General features: G+C 45.6%; 1 protein-coding gene across 1 annotated transcript in view; it reads left to right on the top strand.

Annotated features, from left to right (window-relative positions):
* Window positions 1-1647: 1647 nt before the first annotated feature.
* LOC103894466 (protein eva-1 homolog C) overlaps window positions 1648-22118 on the top strand; it is a 216636-nt gene continuing 196165 nt past the window's right edge. The window contains exon 1 of the mRNA XM_009273862.2: window positions 1648-1840. Within this exon, the coding sequence (XP_009272137.1) occupies window positions 1741-1840 (100 nt within the window). The 5' untranslated portion in view covers window positions 1648-1740. The remainder of the gene's footprint in view (window positions 1841-22118) is intronic.

Here is a 22118-nt window from a genome sequence, read left to right as displayed (position 1 = left end):
CAACTCCCCTTGAGGTCTGCTTCTAGCACACAGATCATCCCAGGACAGACTTCTGGTGGAAACAATGGCTGTGGTATTCATGGCAGCACTCTTGAAAATGTCTTTCACATATAATCTGACAGCCAGTCTCATTTTCATCTGAGAACAGCTGAAACATTGTTAGAAATTTCAGCATAAGAAACTCTTTACAAGTGCACTCAGCTCTGAAAAAAAACCAGAGCCCTTTGGGCTGAAGTCTCTTACACTTGTTTCCAGCTCTAAGGTGAATGTTTTTGGAAAGTTTCGCTTAATTCCATGTGGATGAACAGGACAAAGGAGTAAAAAACAGTTGTGGTTTTCCTTGAATGTTCCCACTCAGGTTATTTTTGCTGGATAGAAGCTGCAGCTTTGTTCAGCAGCTGTGCGTGTGCCTGGCTCCATCTCCCCTTCCCTGGCAGCCCCACACAGTGCTGCCCCATAGGTTTGTGTACATGTATATGCAGGCTGCTAAATGGCTGGTGTTGGCTTTGCCTATGAAGACTATCCCCCGCTCTCTGCACTGACACTCAGCCTCTGCTCTAGCCTAGATATGTTGGTTATGTCCATTATTTATATGCAAACCTATGCCTGAGCTGCAGCTAACGCTGATGACTGAAGCCCGGGATCTCCTTCCTGTACCCAGGGAGAGCAGGGTCCACCAGTCCAGTCCTCCTCTGTGTCCCCAGAGCTCAGCTCAGCTTTTCCAAGTTAGCCTGGCTGGCTTGATGCTGCCAGGATATGGATGAATATCAGGCAGGATCAAGTACTGGATGTACTTCCAGGTGTGCTGGAGCCTTCTTTTAACTCTGCAGGGTGAGCAGTGCTTGAGTTAGCAGCTGAGGCCATGCTAGTTGGAGGTTAAAGTAATTGCTATGGAAGGAGACAGGTCTCCTGGGTCTGAACACCACAGGTTAGGATCTGCATGAAAATCCTCTGTTGAGTTTGCTGGAGGGGAGGGGGGTCCAGTGGGATAGAGAGAGCCTGGCATGGCTGGCTGCTGTCAAAAGGAAGGAGGATTTTGAATATGTGGACTGACACCAGTCCCAGTCCTGCAGTGAGATCAGGGAGGGTTTTATCCCTGGGCATGTGCAAAGTCTCCTCCATTGTAGGATCACTCTCAACAGTGGACACACCTGAAGAATTGTCCTGTTCCCAGTCTGGCAGGACATCACTGCTCACACTGATTTCAGCAGCATCTACAAATACACGTCACTCCGAAAATCCGTGTGAATTCAGGCATTTTGTTTTGGGCTCCCTCCTTTGAAAATACTGCCCATCCTTCTGTCTGTCTGTCTGCACCGGAGAGAAAAGATCCCTGGGCATCTAAACCAACAGCAACCGGGCTTCTCCAAACCAGCCCCCCAGGGCATCCCCCCCCCCCTTCCTCCTAACAGCTTGCAGTGCTGCTGCTGGACAGCTGCATAGTAATAGTCTGCAGCAAATTTGGGCGAAGCGATGGCTTTTAGGACCCTGGGACCTCCGCCAAGGCTCAGGTAGGTCTGTCTCATTCGTCAGCCTCACTCAGCCGGGATTCATTCACTCCCAGGGATGTGTGTGTGTGTGTGTGAGTGTGTGCTGAGTGCTTTTCCTTCCCTGCTGCTGGCTGTGATCCTTCCAAGCAATGGGACTAACACTGTCCTCCGGGCAATGAGGAGTCCTGGACTGGGGCAGAAAGCGCTTTCCTTTTCTCTGGAAGAAAACAAGCTGTGAGGATACTCAAGGATGTGCTGCCCAGATGTGTCTCCCACCTCCACCTTCCTCATAGGACTCATGTGCTTGACAGCTTTCAGCAACTTTGCTAAGACTTCTGCAGACTTCTCAGGTAGGGGAGAAGTGCCGATCCTTTCGTATGCTGGACGGCTGCTTATGGATGGGAGCTCTTACAACAGTGCTCAGGAGCAGCTCAGGGAAAGTGGATGGGAGCAGATCTGGGATAGTTACACGGGGAGTAATTTTAATCTTTTTAAAATAAGCTGATGAAAAGAATCTTCCGTAAGAGGATTTTGAGTTTGTTAAAAGCCTTTCTCAACAACCCTTAGCAAAACTGTTTCAGCAGAGTTAGTCTGAGTAACTTTGGGAACAAGGAAGGGAATAGTGTTAACTTGTCTAAGTTTGTAGCAGGTTTTGTGCTGTGTTTCTCTGAGGAGTGAAAAGAGCTAGGTTAGGTGACTGGGAAGGTCTAGGACATAAATTAAAGCTAACATAGCAAGACCCAGTTACTTTGTGAGGGGCCAGATTCCCCTCCTTTTAACATACAGCTCCTGATTGTTGCAAAAGCCCCCTGAGCTGAGATAAAGGAGATGTTACATGCACAGAATGAATTATATTCTAAGCCTATGTTTGCTTAAGCCAGAAGAAGAAATGTCTCATTTCTAAATCATTTCTGAATCTAAAAATGTTCATAGCACTTGTTTTGAGTTGTGCACAGCAGGTAAATACACAGCACATTGAAGGTATGGAGTCCCATATAAGTTTTATAACTATGTACAGCTGCGTCAGTCATTTTAAAATTACCTTTCTGCTTCTGTTCTTTGTGGATGTACTTATGGGTCAGAGAAAATGTAATAGATCTCATTTTACGGTTGAGCAGGATTGATTAGTTTGCTCAGGAATGGCTAGTGAGGGTCACTTTGCTTTTGGGATATTGGTTCTAATTTTGGTCTTAGTGTGAAGAACTAGTCTGGCATATTCTTTAGGTGTGTGTTGCAAAACTCTTGTAGTGGATAAGAGCTGCCAATTATAGTTTGCTGATGAAAAAGTGCCATTAGCAAGAGCTGAACCTCACCAGACTCTGGTTTCAACACATCACAACACTGCTACTCACTTTCTGGGAGTGCATGTGCCTGCGTGCTGTGAGAGATTTGTGTTAGAAAGGAGGAGCTTGTGGTGGAGGGGGGGTAGAAAATATACAGTAGCTTCAAGTCTTAATGCGAATTGAAGGGGACTGACTTGCTTGTGATTCAGTCTCCTTTGGAGACAGATCAGTCCTGGGGGCTGCCATTCAAGGCAGATCTGCCTCTGAATGGAAAGGACTGAGGCACTTCCCTCTTTCTAGTGTGTTTTTATCTCCTGCTTTTTTTTGCATTGAGCTTTCTCTGTGCTCCTCCTTGCAAGCAAGTTAATGCAGAAGGGGTGCATGGAGTCGGCATGTCAGGAGCTAAAGCTGTTATGGGGAAAGTATTGGTCCTTCTAAAATATAAATAAAGTTCATCCTAGCCAGGCCAAATTGATAAGCATTAAAATATGCAAAAGTGTCCCAGAGCAAGGGTACTTCACACTGTGTGTGTGCAACATAGCCAGAGCAATGGAAGCAAATTCAATAGGCTTTGGTGATGGGCAGTGGGCCGGCATGTCAGGAGCTAAAGCTGTTATGGGGAAAGTATTGGTCCTTCTAAAATATAAATAAAGTTCATCCTAGCCAGGCCAAATTGATAAGCATTAAAATATGCAAAAGTGTCCCAGAGCAAGGGTACTTCACACTGTGTGTGTGCAACATAGCCAGAGCAATGGAAGCAAATTCAATAGGCTTTGGTGATGCTGGCAGTGGGCGGCAGATGCTGTCCTTTTAAAAAAATGGGTAAGAAGGGTTGCTGATAACAAAATCATATTTTCTGCAACATCCAACTGTACTGTCACACTTTGGGAGGAGAGGGGTGGCTTAAAACTCTGCGTACATGCATGGTGAGGCTGTACTCTGAAGCAGGGTCTGTAATCCCAACAGCACAACCTCCCGCGAGTTTCCACAACTGTTGAAATCTTCCGCCAGATCCAAGCTATGTTTTCTGATAGCAGGCTTGGCAAATGTCCCCTGTCTTGTTGGACTGACTGTACCTTGCAGGACAGGAAACATGGTTTGCTGCAGGAAAGGGCTGCACCCAGTGTGTAGCAGCTTGAAAACAGTTTTGTAAGGTCAGGACCTGGATAGCCACAAGATGCAAGGGGATAGGAAAAGGTACAGTATTTCCCAAATCACACCTTACGCTTCCGCAATACATTTTGCAAAGTCCCCATTGGTCTCCCTCCAATACTTGAAGGCACACACCATGTGCCTCTATGAAGGAGTAGTGGCTCAGATAACTCTTCCTACCTGATGGAGCACCTTGTTTGTCACTGTTATCCCTATATATGAATTGTCAGCTGGTATGAAGAATGGAGGGTGGGTAGCCTTTTAGCATTATTTGACCATAATTGTTTCTGGCCACTTACATACTTTTTCTATACTTTGGGGTGTTCTGGATTCTTTGCCAGCATGGCTGGAATTGAGCAGGTGAACGTCTTTAGGGAACCCTTATAACCTCACCATATGCCATTCCATCTAGAGGTGGTGCATCCGAAACATGAATTTTCTGCATCCCGAGGAGATGAATGGATTTGTATCGATGATTGCTGCTGAGGAATGCAAGGCGTGCTGTGATGCCATGAGAGGTTTCTGCAGCAGTTCAACTGCTGCCCACATGCTGCAGGGAGGTGACACAGCTCATTGGGATGTAAGGGCTTTTCCAGGTTGCAAATAGCAGTACTGTCCAGAGACAGCAGCTGATGCTCTTTGGAGAAGAATGTTTTTTTAAACTCAATCCTGTAGATCTTGTTTAGCAACAAAGCTTCTCTGGCTTCTCTGCTTGGTTCGACTCAGCGCTGTCAGGGAGGTGCTGCTGCTAGTAATAGGTCATGGCGTTTTTGTCATGGGCCAGACACAGTGCATAGCTCCAGTCCTGGAACAAACAACTTAGGGACGGCCAGTTTTGAGCTCTAAGCAGATCGCAAGCAGCACTGATCTGACTCACACACTGCAGCTATGCAATAGGACTGGCTGAAAGACTTACCAAGAATTGCACACCCACCCACGTCCCACTGCTCCCAATACTCTCCCACTGGCTGAGTCTTCAAGGTGTCTCTTGGCTGCAGGAAGATTTCTTTTCTACATAGGTCATGGCAAGGGACCCTGAGAAGGTGCCCAGAGGTGTGGTGAACTGAGTCGGTCATGGGAAGGCACAGGTAGAGCTGGTGGGGATCTCTATCGTCCCCGCTTCCAGGCCTCTGAGCACATGGTCTCACATTGTGGCTCCATCCCTCCTGTTTGAACAGCTCAAACACCACAACGTGAACATGATGAGTGCATGTCCTGCTGGGGACTGGTGCAATCTGAGATGTAAGAATTAAAATTCTTTTTAAGTGAAGTATTTGAACTATGTGAAGAGTTTTGAAGTTGTTTTCTTTAATAGTTCTTTAAACATTGATGTTTGCAGGAGGGTGTGGGGGTAGGAAGCAGGTCCTTGGGGAGAGAGTGGAGTTATCAGGCACTTTGCAGCCACTTCTTAAGAAGGCCTGGACTTTTTCTCTGTGGCTGCTTGTAGTACGGGCTCTTGATCTAATCTCATTCTGTGATCAGTTCTTGTGCTCAGGACTGTTTGAAGGCTCAGGACCTAGTGTCATGATGTGTCACATACCCCTTATGTTCAAGGTGACACTTGAAGACTGTGATGAGGTGTGGGGTAAGAGACTGGTCTTTTGAGTCTCTGTGCTTTAACTATAAACCCTTAATCCTAATCTCAGTCCCAGCAATGAACTCTCCGAAATCCCTGCCGGTTGATAAAACTTCACCTTTGTTTTAGCCCTCTTCTATTTGTGGTGGGAGTCCAAGACAAAGCAATGGCTTGCGCTGCCAGAGGAAGCTATGCCATAGCTCCTCTGTGTAGGCTCTGGGAAGCAGTGATCCATGTGCAGTGCACAGAGCTTCCTCCTTAGAGGTGCTGGGTTAATGAAAATGAGGCCAAGATTAATCTTTGGTGCTAACTTGAAATGCAGGAGTTGAAAGCTTAGTCGAAAGCTTAGTCAACAGCTATTGCTCAGATCCCGTGTGCTGTCTCTAGCTCCAGCCATGGGGTTCCTGTCTCTGAAGCTAAATCATGCAAACACATGTCAAATTCTGCTCCGCCCACTGCCAGCCAAGGTGACCATTTAATTTCCAGCTGCATACCTGCAGGGAATTAGGCTTATGTGATTATGATGCCATGCTCCAATTCTCTTCAGTAACTTTCCCATTCATTAGCTAATTTCAGGCATGTTGGACAGAAAGGTAGTGGCGTCAGAGCTATGCAATTGCTGCGAGTTTCATGTTAGTGGAGACAGACCCCTTTACAACTGCTGCAGTACAGAAAAGGCTGTGCTGTGAACTCAACCATTTGCAGACATCAGAGAATCCACTGCAGGGACCTAAGCCAAAAACTTCGGTTTCTAGGCATGGAAATAGCTTTGATGGGAGCTCATGCCTTTTCTGACACAGGAGAACCCAGCTGCAGGACATAAAGCTGTAGGAATAACAGCCCCAGTATTGTTCCTCCCCCTGGGCCTGCTTTAATATTTATGTTCTTTGCATTATATTTGGCACAAGCTGGATGTGAGCAGCACTTTGCTTAAGGGAGCTGATCTGGCATCGAGCCAAATGAATACTGATAACTCCCATCACAACCCTGCAGGTGAGCCCTGGGTAGCTTTCGGGAGCTCTCCCTGGAGGCTCTTCCTGGCTTTGAAAGCACAAAGATTTTTTGTTGTTGTTTCCCCCCCCCAAGAATGGCAGGTTTCAAGTGAAAGCTGCTTTTGCCACCTCCCTGCTAATTGGCCCAGTGTGTTTGTTTGAGCTGATGAGGGCTGGAGTTGGGAGGGAAAAGGCACTTCTCCTTGATTGCATTTAATCAGTCCATAATAAAGGCAATTTGTTTGACAAGTCCGTTCACCAAATTATCACCATAATCTACACACTAACAGCTTCTGAATGGCTTTAGTCAGACTTTGATATTGGTTTTGGAGCCCTGAATGGGTTGATGGTGTCAAGGGGGGTCCAGGATTTCCATGCGTTGAAAGCTGCAGGCTGCAAAAGGGGGATTTTCAAGAGAAAAGCAGATACAATTTCTTTTCCAGTGTGGTGATGTAACTCAGTAATGAGGTTTGTGCTTTTGACCCCAGGGGCAAACAGACATGCTTTAGATGTCGTTTAAAGACTGGGCCAAACTCAGGCCACCTCCGTACCTTCTCTTGGTGAAGGGCTGTGAGTGATGAGGTTGGACGGACCTCAGGCTGCTTCTTGAAGATGTCCTTGCCCCAGGCGATGTTTTCCTCTTCAGCTGGAGGTCATATGTGCCAAACCCATCCATCACAGCTGTGTGGGCTGCAGTTTGGCTTACTGAGGGAGGTCTGTGCTGGGGTAGAGAAATTCTCCTTTGCAGAGGTGACAAAATCCAAAACCTCATCAAAGCCAGTTGAAAACCACTGTTGGCCTCTTCTGGTAATGCTCTGGAGATGTGGCTGCATGGTGAGCTGTAGGGGAGGGGTCTGGGGAACTGAAGGAGGATGGCTGGTTCTGACAGCCATGGCTGAGCGATTCTCGCAAGGGGGAGCTGCATTCGGTTTTGTGTCACATATCTCCGTCTGTCAGTGGGCAGCAGTTTAAAGACCTCAGAGAGCTGAGAGGTGTTGGAGGAGGAAATCAATGGGGGTATATCAAGTGCCAGTTCTGCTGCTGTTGGGGGAGGAGGAGGAGAAGCAGCAGCACAGAAGCTGGGGCTATTTTGATGCCTTAGAGAGTTGTTCTGGTTTGTCAGCAGGGATGCAGCTTTGTGGGCATCAATATAGCGCGTTAAGCAAAGATGCAAGTGTCTGTGCACTCCTGTCCTGAGGCCTGCTCCAGAAAACACCATGGATTTCCCAACAGTTGTGATGATAATGCTGTGAGGGAGGACTCAGCGCTTGCTGACTCTTAAAATGTTGAGAGTTTACTTTTACTGGCCGCTGAGGGGACCAAACTGAGCTTCAGGAAGAGAAACACGTGTTTCCAATTCTGTCTGTTTGTGGTCCTGGGCTGTGACCAGAGGCGCTGCTCTTACTGCTGCGAAAAACCAGCTCTGGGTCTGTATTTGCGGTGCCAGGGAAAGGAGGCACCGTCGGGGAGGGATGGATAGGGTTGCTGTGGGTGCCAGGATGTCTCACGAGGGGTCCGTGTGAAACCTCATGCAGGCAATGACTTCAAGCTCAAGAGCCATATGTATGCATCTGGCTCACGTCATGTGGAAATCCACTGTTTTAGCCATCAGAGCTTGCAGCGAGAGCCAAGAGACCCAAGGGATCCCAACGTCTGTATGATGATTGGCAATGTTTATATAGTATCTACTAATTGCTGTGGCCCAGAAACTGATCCACTGATGCAAACTTTTGTCAGTACCAGGAACATTTTATTTAATTAGTATTATTTAAAAAAAAAAAAATCCACTGGTAATTTTAGTCACTTCAAAGTATCCCAGGTTATCAGTACCAGATCCACAGTCTATTTGAGGAAAATGTCCTTGCAGCATTATTCCTATGTCTGTGTGTTGTTAGGGATACAAATGCTGCAGAGTTAAAGAAAGCAACTGTTTATGTTCTCAGGTGAAACTTGTTTCCTGATTTAAGACTCTCTGGGAGCAGATTATATAATAAAATACATTTAATTGGTCAATTAAAAAACAAATAGAGGGAATTTTTCTCAGCTGAGATACTTAGATGCTAAAATCATAATTTAAGCTGGGGGAGGCAGAATAAGCTTAGTCTCTGCAGGGGGAGAAAAACTATGTATTTACACTTGGCACTTTTGCTGATCCTTTTATTGATGCTAATTTAAACATGGCCTGATCTCCCGAAGTGCTTGGTGTTCAGAACTGAAAATTGGACTATGCTGCGTTTAGGTGGGTGTGCAGTGATTTAGGTGGCCAACACCAGGACTGTTTACATGTCTTATTTGAGACATGAGGCTGCTTGTGCTTGGCGTGTTTGTGCATGTATAGATTGAACTTTCTGCTTTCTGTTCCAAGATAGCAATCCTAGTCCCTGTGGGGGACCATTTGAAGCAACTACCTGTAGTTTTTTTTGTGCTCTTGTCATTCCTTTTTATCCAGATACCCAAGACCTTCACAGATTCAGTCTGTTTCTGTCCCTTGAAAGGTATGTGGCTGCCTGCAGGAACAGACCCAATGCGCTGCTCAAAGTAGTTCAGAGGACTTTTGGTCAGGTTGGTTTGGTGCAGTGCTACAAGGTTCCTTATGTCCTTGCCAGTGCTGTGTCTCACTGATCCTGTACTGCTGTTGTCTGGGATTTTTGTGCTTTTTCCAAGAAACAGGCAAGGGCCAAATTCTGCTCAGCTGTGAGGCAACTTTGCTGACTTGCCAGGATGCACAGAAGCACAGAAGTTAATCCCAACTCATCTTCTTACTGATTAAATCTGATATAGAAGATGTAATTGTGAACATTTTAAAGAAAACTGCTTGGGTTACCTATTGTTGTTGTTGTTGTTGTTATTATTATTATTAACCTAGCTTCTCCTTTTGCCTGAGGAAAGATGGAGAGTTGTGTGTCTCTCAGTCTGGGTCTGGGCTGATCCAAGTATGCCTGGCTCAGCTCACTAGCTGAGGATATGAGCTCATTCGTAGTAATTAAAGTATGTATGTCTGCTTTTTCGGGGATGCTTAATGCTTGGCTGTCTGAAACCTAGTGCATGTCTTTTCATGTCAGAGAGACAATGATGGTTTGGCAGTTCTGAGTTGCACAGTAAAATAAATCTTGGCTGGGTCTCTTCAAATATGCCATGTGCTCTTGAATAGAGCTGGTAGGTGCTGTGGTATCAGTGTTGATGGGGCTCCTTTGGATAATAAGGTTTTCTGTACAATAATCACTCTTGGATCCGTCTGGATCCTTGCATGAAGATGGAGCAGCATGTGTGGGACCTGCAGTTTGGGCAAACTCTCCAAGTGGTCAGGTTTCAGAAGTGTACTTGAATTAACAGATGGGTGTAGCAAACTGCAGAAGAATTTGCAGTAGATGTTGTCCAAGCACTTTAGTTGTGGTGGGCAGAGGAGGTCACATCCACCTGCTGACAAAGTATCCCACATCATTAACAACCTTGCCAGTGCTGTGCCTCATTGGTGTGGAAGAAAAGATTCTCTTTTTTAGAAATATTCCCTTTTTTTAATGTTACATTAACAGAAGAAGGCCTAGAGGGGTACAAGAAATTTTATCAGCCACCTACAATCAAAGAACTTCACTATATACTCTTGTGTGTCATCTTTTGACGTGGTATCAACACACTAGTTGCCAGCAGAGACACTTGTCACTCCTCCAGCAGCCCATAAAAGCACCAGAATCGTCACGGTATGAGAGAGGGCTGTCTTCAGGTAAGTTATACTAAACCCTCAATAGATTAGGTAACTGCTGGTGCTGCTTGTCGAAAAGGGACCATTCAGACCACCTACTCTGAGACCCCCTATGTGATTGTGTTGTTTTATTTTCATCTGCTATCAGATGCCTGTGGTTTTGCTGCTATGATATTATCGACATGTGTTGTATTAGCCTCAAGGGTTGAAAATGGGCTTTTACTCCAACAAGTAAATATAAAAGCAAACACAGCAGTGGAGGGATTTTCTGCTGATTTTTTCTCTGTGATTTTTGTATCACTCTCTGGGCTGGGGTGACCTGCATCCTCTGCCTAGGACCTGTGGGCTCAGCTGTGATCTTTTATTGTTTGTTCCTCTGCATTGATATTAAGGTTGCTCTATGGCAGGTGCTCTTCCTGGCATTAATTTCCTATGTTTGCTGTATTTTGCAAAGGCTTTTGGCTCACATGTTTTCCCTCGAAACTGTGTTGGGCCAAGAGTGCAGACACTTAGTGCAATTAGACTGATAGGTGGTAACTTGAGCTGCTGTAGCTGGATTATGTTCGATTTTGGGCCCCAGTCTGGGAAATCTCTTACCTCTGTGGTCTGTGTGGCACCTGTGAGTGCAGTGCTGCTGTGGCCCTGGCGATACCCATAAGATGCTACAGGACAAAATTCTGCACTTTGGTTTTGAAAAAAGTTTAGCTTTTGTGTGGAACATTCAAAGAACAGCATTAAGGTTGCAAATCAAACATTTGGAAGTTAAGAAATGTTAAAATTACCTTAATTTTAATTACTTGAATCCTGCCCTTTGGGTTTTTAAGTTATGAGTTACTCTTTAACAAGCACATACTACTTTTTTTCCACCTCCTTGGGACTCCTGTGTTGTCCAGTGCGCAGGACAGCTGCCTCACAATGATTTTCTTTATCATTCTGGTTCATTATGGCCCTAGGGCCTTATTTACCATGTGTTATTTAAACCCTCTTCTGCTTGTTGTGAGTGCCCTACAAACAGAGATTTCCTTACCCTTCTGGAAGGAGAGTCTGGAGTGTTACCTGCATTGCACAGATGAGGATCCAAGGCGGAGAGATTAGCATCAGGAGCTGTAACTGCCCAATATTTCAGAGGTTGTTAAGTATCTACCTTTTTCTCCAAGAGCAGCCCCTTACCCATCCTCTCAAGCTGTGATAGCCAGGAAGAAATATGTGTTACTCGATACACAATTCCTTCTCCAATACTGTAATGCATATATGCAAATGGACTGCACAGGTTAAAATGAGCATTACAGTTGCAAAGTCAAGTGCATGTAACTAAGTGTTTTGGGTTAACCCTGGTAGGCAGCTAAGCACCACACAGCCGCTTGCTTGCCTCCTTTTCCTACCCTCAGTGGGATGGGGGAAGAAGAAAGGAAGAGTAAAAGCAAGAAAACCCATGGGTCGAGATAAAAATAGTTTTATAACTATTGAAGGAGAAGTGGAAGAAAAAAGAAAGAAAACAAAATAGGTGATGCAAAGGCAATCACTCACCACCTCCCACAGGTAGCCTGATGCCCAGCCAGTTCCCAAGCAAAAGATGGCTGACTTACTTAAGCCCCACTCTACTCTGTTTTATTGTTGAACGTGACTTTATATGGCATGGAATATCTCTTTGGTTAGTTGAGGTCGTCTGCCTGCTCGTGTCCCCTCCCAACCTCTTGTGCACCCTCCAATCTATTCACTGAGGGGGCAGAGTGTGAAACGGAGAAAGCGTTGATGCTGTGCCAACACTGTTCAGCAATAGCTAAAACATTAATATGTTATCAGTACTGTTTTGGTCACAGATCCAAAGCACAGCACTATACGAGCTGCTATGAAGAAAATTAACTCCATCACAGCCAGACCCAGCCCACTAAGGAAAGGGCAATATTACATCTGTATTTTATGTGTAATACGAGCTAGAGGTGGATATGATAGCAAGCTTTCAGTTGGTAGATATGATCTGAGCCCATAAAGTGCGGTTGTAAGAAGGGTCTGGTTTTGCATATTTTTTTTTCTTAGAGCAGTCAAGCTTTGAGGGTTACTTTATTTGGGATGAGATAAGAGTACTTAAAATTGGGTTACAAATTTGGGGTCAGTCCTTGGAACATATTCCAAGAGATCCTTAAAAATGAGTTTTGAAGACATTCCCCCTCCAAATTTTTGTTTGTTTGTTTCTGTCTCTTCACAGGAGAAAAAAAATGTAAACATGTCTATTCAAAGGCACAAATAACATGCAGGTGATATGACTAAAAATAGAGCCCCTGGGATTTGTCCAGTTTAGTTTCTCTCTAGATTTTTGTTGTGTGGGTAACCCCTTGGAAACTGAGGTTGTTGATCTGACTGTTTCCAAAGCACGTCCGTCTCTTCATGTATCTTTTGTACAGGGGCTGCTTCTGTTGTGTTAACACTGTTTGCTTCCTGGTCTATGTGCTCAAGCTGAATTCCAGCTCAAAGAGGTTAAAGCTTTATAAAAGTGAGTTGAGCAGGGTAGTGGCTCCACAGCTGATGATGAAGTGCACACATCTGTGATCCACGCTGTGCTCACATGTTTATTATTAGCCTCACAATAAAGGATAACACTGGTTTTTGTTCAGCTAAACAACTTTGATGGAATGAATTGTATAGAAAAAAGAATAGATGAAGCCTGGCTGTTATTTGCCAAAATGTTCTTTGTTTTAGCTGTGTTGTGTGGGACGCAAAACTCCCAGAAGAGAATAGTCTGTATAGCAGCCAAGGGGAGCTGATGGATTGGATAGGGAGGCAGAGACAGAGGTTCAGCAAGAAGGGGTGAAAAAATTTTCTGATTCTTCCTGCACTTTGGGTTTGCTTGCCTTTAGCTGACAGCCCCAGGCTTTCACTTGGGCTATACTACGAGAGTGGAGGCTCTGCTATACCAGTAAGTTGCACTGTAAATGCGGTTGGTGCCATTTGGCTTGGATTTTGTTCAGACTTAGCTGCGCAGATAGTGCGGTTGGTGCCATTTGGCTTGGATTTTCTTCAGACTTAGCTGCGCAGATAGTAGTTAGTGCATTTTGGCAATGGTATAGCCAGTGGCTGGAGTGTAAAGGTCTGTCAGCAGCTGCAGGAAGCTGAACGCTTGGTGTTAGACAATCCATTTTTCTTGCTGGATACATGAAAATCACTTTTTCTTTATCTCTCTTTTCTTAAACATTGTCCGTATAATTGGAGGGCAGGGTTCAAGTTCAAACTGATAAGATTATTTTGCTTCCCTAAGCTGCATGACAATGGTCCCCTTGGCAAATTAAGCCATGGACCTCCTTTTGCTGTAATGGGAACCAATCTCATTAGAAACAGAGCTGGATTAGTGAAGAGTCCATACAGATATGCATTCTGACCCCAGCAGGCCTGAAGTGCCTTTTGTTCACTCTAGCCTCCTCTGCATTTTCCCATCGCTTATACATCTGTGTGGTGGAGCTGGTGGTGATTATTTCTGCTCAAGAAAAGCCTGCTGGGGGCAAAAAGGAAGTTGATTGGCCAGCGTGATATCACAATATGAATGATAACGTGATTTTTAAATGTTTCCCTTGATTTAAGTCATTGGAGTACAAGACTGATTAAGATGCCTGTTGCAGGGTATTGGAGATTAAGGGCTGCTCTTCACTGGTTTGACCTGTGAGACAGAAGACAATCCTTTTCTGCCTCTCAGCACTACTGTCTTCTACAGATCAGAAAATCTGGACCAATACTTACACCAACCTTTCCAATGTCTGGACACAGGAAGCACTTTCTGTTGGGGAAAAGAAAGACAAACCTTTTCACCTGTGTTGGTTCTGTCTGTCCTTGGTGATGGTTATCGGCTCTTGATGAGTTGCACGTAGACTGTCCAAGCTGCTTTATCAAGCAGTTGGGACCAAGAGCCTTGAGCTGGCTTGGTGCACACCGGTGCCAGCAAGAGAGCAGCATGACTGTGCCTGCAGCACGCTCTCGGGGAGATGTTGTGGCTCAGGAGCGGTGCTGAGCTGTGACGGTGCTGCTTCTGGAGATGCTCATGTGCATGCCCGTGTTGGCCCTAGCTCAGTGCTGGTGTTGTACGTGCTGCTCTTGTCTGTTGTTTGCTTGCTTCCCTTTGCATCCTCATGTTCTGCTTTTAGGATCCACTCTATCTATCTATCTATCTATCTATCTATCTATCTATCTATCTATTTGTATTATCTGCAATTTTTCTGCTTTCTGAGGTCCCTCAGCTCTGGGAGATTAGAGGTACAGCCCTGGCTGATTCCAGCTGCTCCCATGAGATGGAGCCACACTAAGGATGCTAAGAGGGGCAAATCCCACAGCTTCCTGGGTTGAGTCATTTTCTGATCCTTAAGGAAATCCTTGTGCCTTTGCATCTCTCCTATGCCCTACTTCTCTGACTGATCTTGGAGGTACTGCCTGGAGCTTGGCTCCTGGCTGGAAGTTCATGCTTGAAGCAATCTGGTAGGGAGGACAGACTGTGGACAGTGTTTGAAAGTGGCACCAATGAAAGAATGAGCCTGGCCAGTTATCATAGTAATTTGTTGCTATTGATTAGCCTGGAGCTGAATGCTTAAGTGGTGAGGAGTCCTGACTTGTGTGAGTAATTAAATTTAAAGCAGTGGGGCTATTCACATGAGGGAGAGTTGCCTTCTCTTTATGCGTACTCCTGATGGATATGAAGTGGCTTTTTAAGTAAATGTCATTAGCCAGAACAAGGGTTAACCAGGGTAATTAACACTGCTAACCCATAGTCTTTCTCTCACCAGCCAGGCTGCAAATAGGGAGCCGAAGAAACAGATCTGTTTTCTGTTCTTGTTACATTTCTGGATATTTTAAGGTTTCTCAGAAAGACCAGAACAATGAAACACCCTTTGACAATGGCAATCTCTTTTCTTCATGGTGCAGCCTGAGCAAGCATTCAGACCCTTTCCTTCTGGGATTGCTCATTTCCTTTTTTTCTCCTGAAATAAAAACAATACTCCCCCAAAAGCACAACTTGTGCAGTGCTGTGACAGAGCCAGCCTCTGTTGCTCTATCAGGCAGGCATTGGATGGGACATTGTCTTCTGTTTCTCAGAGGGGAAAAAAAATAGAAAGCAAAAAAGAAACCCTTTTCATATGTTGTTTTAGTGCTGTCAAAAATAATAACTAATGCCCACCCTGAACTTCTCTCAGTGCTTTTTCAGAGGCTTCCATCCTTTATATGCACGGGGGAGAATGAGATGTGTGGGAAAGAAATCACATTCAGTGAAATAAAATATTGAATAAAATATTGAATTTTGGATTCAATTTGCCAATTGGATGCACAACCCTTGGGTCTCCTGAAGACTAGGGCTGAAGCCCCAAGCCTGGTTCAAGTGTGAGGGGAGCCTGTGAGAAAAGAGTCTGTCACAGACCTCCCGTGTGTCCCTGCCTACACAGTGCCGAAGCTCACCACAGGAGCCTGAGGTCTGTGGGACTCAGCCTCTGTTTCCCTGCCTGTCCCTTTTGATTACATGTTTCCTGAGTGTCTCCATGTGTCTTTTACTGTAGCTTGCTTCCTTGCTAGTTTTTTGGAGCCCAGATCCCGTAGTTACCTGGATTGTGATCACTTCTAAATAGTTTTGGAGTTGAAGGGTATATGTACAGGATTGTGATCACTTCTAAATAGTTTTGGATGTAGGGTAGATGTACTGCCCCATTAATAGTGCTGCCTCTCTGAAGACTTTCTGATGCAGAAAGGTCTACCTTATCAGATAGATAACTCTGAGCAGATGGTTAGATAGATAGTCCCATCTATCTGCTGCTTTCAAATCAGTGTTTTTACTTGATCCTCTCTGTGACTAGTTAGATGAAGTTACTCCTGGAAAGGATGCCTTTATTTGCACCTTAGCAGTCCAAAGCATTGGAGTAAGTCCAAAAGGAGCATACAGAGGGTTTACCCACATCTGTGAAGTTTGCCAGCAAATGCTTTTGGTGAGACACTGCTTCAGCAAGCTGCTAGTCTGTAAGACCAATGGTGGCTGCCTACCTAAGCTGGGCAGCAGACCTGGAGAAAGGTAAAGGTGCAGCTGCGCCTGGTGGGAGCATTTTCTTTGCCAGCTTGGCCTGACAATGGAGGGCTCTGATATTGCCTCCTCCAGTGTCCCCCTGCCTCTCTTGCAGAGGTGATAGAGAATGAAACACTTCTACTGCTTGCTTCACCACTGGGGCTGCGGTCTAGCTGAGCCTCCTCTGCTCCCTAGTGCAGTATCAAAATTCGCTTGGTCCAAGCTTTACATGTTTTACAAAGGGCCAAATCGGCCTGACCCACCTTGATCATAAGAGATTTCAGAACTGTCTTTAAATACAGACCTGTCCCTTTGTGCAAAAGTGTTCTGCTGATCGAAAACTACTTTTCTGCTGTGGGGTTAGTGAGGGCTGCAGGATACTGTTAGTATCCTGAGTAGGATGTTACCCTGGTATCCATGCCTGTTGGATGCAGAATTGCCTTTTAAATATCATCTCAGCTTTGTCAATGTTGGGGGATTAGTACAGAGCTGCAGTTCTGCGTCTGCTGGCCAAAGCGGGCCAAGCTACAAAATGCTGGATGGGGAGGGAGGCTGGCTAGATGATTGATCCCTTGTTTCAGGGCCTTTCTGGTCCATTTCCTAGCGTAGTTTTCTGGAGGAGGTCAGAGCTGCCTCCATCCCAGCCCTGTGTCATTGGCTTAATGGCAGTGCTGATGGATGTGGAGGGAGATCAGGCTTTTCCCTGAACACTTGGCCTGGTGGTGGTGGGGCGAGGGTGAGGTCAATACCCTTTTCTGATCTTGAAGGAGTGGCTATCAAGGGGCAATAACTTTTCATTTAGGGCTTTTTCCATTGGTGACAATGAGCCTGATTTGCATTGTAGAGAAGCTGTTATGTAAATGGTGCCTGGCTCCTGTGATAACAGAGCCCAGCTGTGCTCCAGCCCCCGTGGGATGCGCATTGAGGATAAGAAGTTTTCTTAGACATTAGGCATGTGGAAGGCACACTTATCACAAAAACATGCTGGGGAGAGGTAAGGAAATGTCCATCTGATGGTGTATTTAGACAGAGATTGAGTATGCAGGAAATTGGTGGGCAGAGGTGGAAATTTACTCTTCCAGGCTGTTCTCCATCTGAGTTGTGCCTGGCCACGTGAGGGGAGCATCCAACCCTCCTGATGCCCAGGCACGAGCAAAGCTTGGTGTGTTTTGAGTGCTCTGGTGAAGGCTGTTTTATTCTCACTCTGATGGCTTGTTCATGTGCTTCAGTGATAAATCATTATTGGTGTTTCTAATGAGGCTTTTAGGACTGCCCTGGAAACTTTAAAACCTGTAGTAGTAAGGTAAGGCTACAGGTAAACACCTTGGAGGCTTAGTTTGCCTCCAAGGCAAGACAGGCCAGGTGCTTTTTGTTTGCGATAACTCTAAATTTTCTAGCTTTACTTGAAAGCCATAATGTTTCCTCCCTCTTCTCCCTCTAGTTCTGAATTTCCAGCAGGTCTCCAAGTAACATGTTCAAGCACACTCAATAGATCTATCAAGAGTAATTCACAGTTACATAGCATTGATCATTCATGGCTGTACAGGCATTTTACCATGGAGAATAAATACCAACAGCATTATTTTGCAGATGGAGAAACTGAGGCACAGATTGTGCCATCAGCAACGGGATTCCGTTTTCCTTAACTGTACCAAAGACACCTTCATCTCACCTAAGCTGTTCCTTTGCACTTCTAAGGGATGCATCATCTGACTTCCATTACATCTACATCTAGAGATCAGTGGCATCCCATGATTGCTGGTTCCTCTCCATTGACCCAAAGAAGGTCCAGACAGCTAGCTTAGACTAGATGGATCCTGCTCAAAATCACTAAAGTGGAGAACAGTAAAGCTGACATCCTGACTTCCAGCCCATCTCCTGCGCCTTTTTTAGTTCTTGGTGCTTTGCTGATATGCAACGGATATAAGGTGATTCTGTAACTCCTCCTTTCTGTCTTTTAAGACACTTTTTGCAGGAAAATTCCTATTAGGGTGGTGAGGTATGGAACTGGAATACCACCCTCTGTTAGTGTCCTTACAAGTAATGTCTGTGTAGTGGATTGCTAGCCTTGCAGTTGCTCCCTTACTATGAAGAATGCTATGAAGAATGCAATGCTCGTACTGCTCTGATAGAGCTAAACAAGCCCAAGGAGCAAGGAGACTGGCCTCAGTGCTTTGAGATTAGTGCGTTTGTGTTTGTATTTTCTATTTTTCACTTTCCAGCCTAAGGACATTCATTAATTGTTCTGATATATGTGCCATCTCCTATTCCTATAAATGCTGTGCTTGTTCTAAGAGCAGAATGACATTCATTTACTCTGAAACAACCTGGGGATTTGTTTTCTTGGGTGTTGTAAAACAGACTAGGTATAAATGCTGCAATTAGAAGGTGATGGGCTAATCTCATTAGTCAGTGGGAGGAACCACTGGGGTCAGTGGGTTGGATAATGAAATCTGAAGATAAATTTTGATGTGCCAGATGGCCTGGCATAGTGGTTCCACTAATTTGGAAGGAAGGAGAGCCAATAGTAGCTTTGAAGAACAAAAGCTGTAGCAAGAGGCGGCATGTGATTTCTCTGAGCTAAAAACCTGTTTATGTGATGTCTCAGTTGAGAGCCTGTGGGATTCATCTGGGCGTCCTGTCTTTTTTTGGCTTTTTTGGCCAGTTTTGGGCAGTAAGAGACAGGCCTCCAGCAAAAGTTAATGAGGCACTGGCAGTATGTTGCTGTGCTTGTATGATCAGTGGCTCAGCAAGAAATAATCCTGACATCTCATTCTTTTGGAAGGGGCTGATAATTTAAATATCTTTGTTCTGTAGGGAAGGCTGTGTTTATGGTGTCCCCTTATCCACAAATATGTAAGACTTAACATTCAGAAATCCTGATACTTGTTTTTTGGGCTGAGATTGTAGGCTCTTTCTGCATAACGCTTTGTTTGGGCTCAACCTGTCATTTTCTGGGATCAGTCCTTTCATCCCTACTGAAGTAGGCAAGAAATAGCGGTTTTGGGGCTAAAAAAAAATAGGAAAAAAATAATTCCAAGTTTTCAAGAGTGAGCTCTGAGATAGGAACACTTCTGTTTTGGCTTGGCCCAATGGAGATAGTGTCACCAGTCTGCTTTCACAGGGACCCACCCGGCTCCTTTAATTTCCATTCATTTTTAGTGTGCTTGGCACCAGCACACGCTGATGCATGAGCACACACTGAGGCACTTCCCATCCCGAGTCTCTCTGCAGGGTTGTGGCCCAAGAGATACCCCAAAGGTAAGTGGGAAGAAATTGGATATGGTCCTCCTCCTTTCCGCTTTGCTCTGTGTTCAACACAAGCACTCATTCCTTACCTCTCTCACCTACCCACACCAATATTTTTTCAGGAAACAAACAACAAGCAGGGTTTGCCAAACTTGGCTGTATTGCCTAAAACAAGAGCCAAGGAAATCCAATTGCACACTCTGGCCACCTTATCTGGCAGCACCCTGGTGCTATTTTCTTTTAGTGAGCATCCAGTGCAGGCAAAGGCTTGTCCTGGGCTCTGGGCCATTGCAGCAGCTCTACTGATGAGTGCCCAAGCTTGGAACAGTCTGATAAAAGCTCTTAGTCTTCAAAGCAGTGTCCAGAATAGTAGCCAGACTTCATCTGGCTGTGAAATGAAATAATGAAAAGTGTATTTACGATAAGAAGCCTTATTGAAAAATGTGCTTGTAACTGGGATGCAACCAGTCAGTGCTCTGTATCCCCTGGCAGAAGAGAAAGGAGGAACTTTTTCATAGTAGTTTAGTGTGTTTAGTATTATGAAAGCTCCACGGGCTGGATCTTCAGCGAGTGTTGTACAATAACATAGATCTGACAGCAGCGATGCTGCAGCGATAATGACCTGTATACAACCTGAGAGTAGCTCAGGTTAAACATAGCTGGACCATTCTCCTAGGATCCTTTACCATCCCCATAGAGTAATATGGGCTTTAGTTTCTTAGCCCCCACCTTGAGTCCGATTTACACTATCATGAGTCAAAATCAACACTTTTTTTACCCCTAAATGCCTTAAACACTGCAGCACTTTGAAATGATACATACAACTCAGCCACTTCCAACCTAATGTCTTCCTAAGAGTGCAGCATGTGCTGGAAGTAGAATTTAATGTGAAAGCATTAATCTGGCAAGCGTCCTCCTCCTCCTGCAAAGGGTCTAGGTTCTGCTGCTGGAAGGGGACCCGACTGCCAGGCAGTCCAGCAAGCGGAGGCACTTAGCAGTGGCAGGGAAAGTCCCAGAGGAGACACAGCTGCGGGGAGAGGCCGTTATAAATCACAGTGGCCCCAGCTGTTGGGCAGGGCAGTGGGGAGATTGATGGGGTGGGTGGGGGAGCTGAGGCAAGGAGAGTTCAAGCATCACCCTGACCCGTGAGAGGGGAAAATAGCCCCAACCCTCAACAAGGTTTGATTGAAGCCTGCTGTTCCCCTGAAGGGGAAAGGTCAGGCTCTGCTTTGTCAGGCGCCCTCAAACAAAAAAACCTGTTTATACAGGACCCACCCCTGTACCTTGTGAGGTGGAGGGTAAATGTGCTTGGAGACATTCAATGCTCCTCTCTCCGGTAACATTTGTGTCAATGAACAGTGGAAATTCAGATTGGGCTGGTAATAAAAGCCTGGGAAGCAAGTGGGCAGGTTAAAACTCCACATAAACATTAACTGGAGTTAGCCTCCATAAGTGTTATATTGGCGGTCCAGGGATGATGCTGTTCAGCGCTCTGCTTTCCACACAGAAGGGATGGGATGTGTTGGAGGGTGGTGGTTGTTACCAGCATGTGCTTGAAATTATGCCTGAAGCAGGGCACCGCTGTACATATCCCCGCACCCTCGCAGCTTGAGCGTGGTGCAGGGTGCTGCTGGCACCTGCGGAGAGGAGGGTTTCCACACTTCATTGCCACCTCTGTGCTACAGATACCCCAATGACTCGACATAAGGTTTTGCCAGCCCTGATGGTTGGGCTGGAAGTGAGATGCAAACTTACTGTGTCTGGGGACCCGCAGTCAGGAGGAGTCATTTAGAGTAGAGGTGTCTGAATTTCCAGCGCTGGAGGTCTCTGCCAGAAAAATTCACCTTCTTTGCTCCTAGGCGTCCTCCTTCCTGAGTCCCCCCAACATGTGGGCAGGGACTAGCTTCTGGCCATCTGAATTGTTATGGTGACCTGCTCCCTCTTGCAGTCTTTCAGAGGGACTCTGTGGGTCCCCTGTTACGTGATGGATGCTTGTCCAAGCATCATATGATATGAACACAAATGCCTCTGTCACAAGTATATACATGACAGAAACATGGATACTGGGAATCAGATATGGCTTCCATGTACTGTCCTGCATCTGGTTTGTGCTCATGTTGTAAATAAAGCTGTTTGAGATGAGGGGCCTGTGTGATTTGCCCTAGCCAAAGGCTGGGCACCTCTTCAACTAACTAAAGTAAGAACTGGCAGTTCAGGAGCCAATTTCTGTGTGAATTGGGTGTTTCCATCAAAGGAGAGGAGGCATGATAACAGTTTCAGCCATCCGATTTTAATGTACCACCATACGTCTGTCGGAGCCCTCCCAGCCACTTTCCAACCTCTTCCCTCCCTTTCTGCCCTTACACAGAGGAGAAGCAAAGGCCACCTGGTCAGTTTCAGCCATCCGATTTTAATGTACCACCATACGTCTGTCGGAGCCCTCCCAGCCACTTTCCAACCTCTTCCCTCCCTTTCTGCCCTTACACAGAGGAGAAGCAAAGGCCACCTGGTTAGTGGCACCCAACATGGGGCTCGAAGGGTTTGAGATAACAATAGATTTGATTGGTATTTGATTGGAATGTGCTAGATCGAATTTATAGCTGTTATTGCTGTTTAGCTTTTAATTGGCAGGCTCCTGTGCTTGCCATGGG

The sequence above is a fragment of the Aptenodytes forsteri genome, unplaced genomic scaffold (assembly GCF_000699145.1).
Source record: "Aptenodytes forsteri isolate BGI_AS27 unplaced genomic scaffold, ASM69914v1 Scaffold175, whole genome shotgun sequence".
NCBI lineage: Eukaryota > Metazoa > Chordata > Aves > Sphenisciformes > Spheniscidae > Aptenodytes > Aptenodytes forsteri.
The sequence above is the reverse complement of the archived record's forward strand: the minus strand, read 5'-3'. Positions and strand labels throughout refer to the sequence as shown.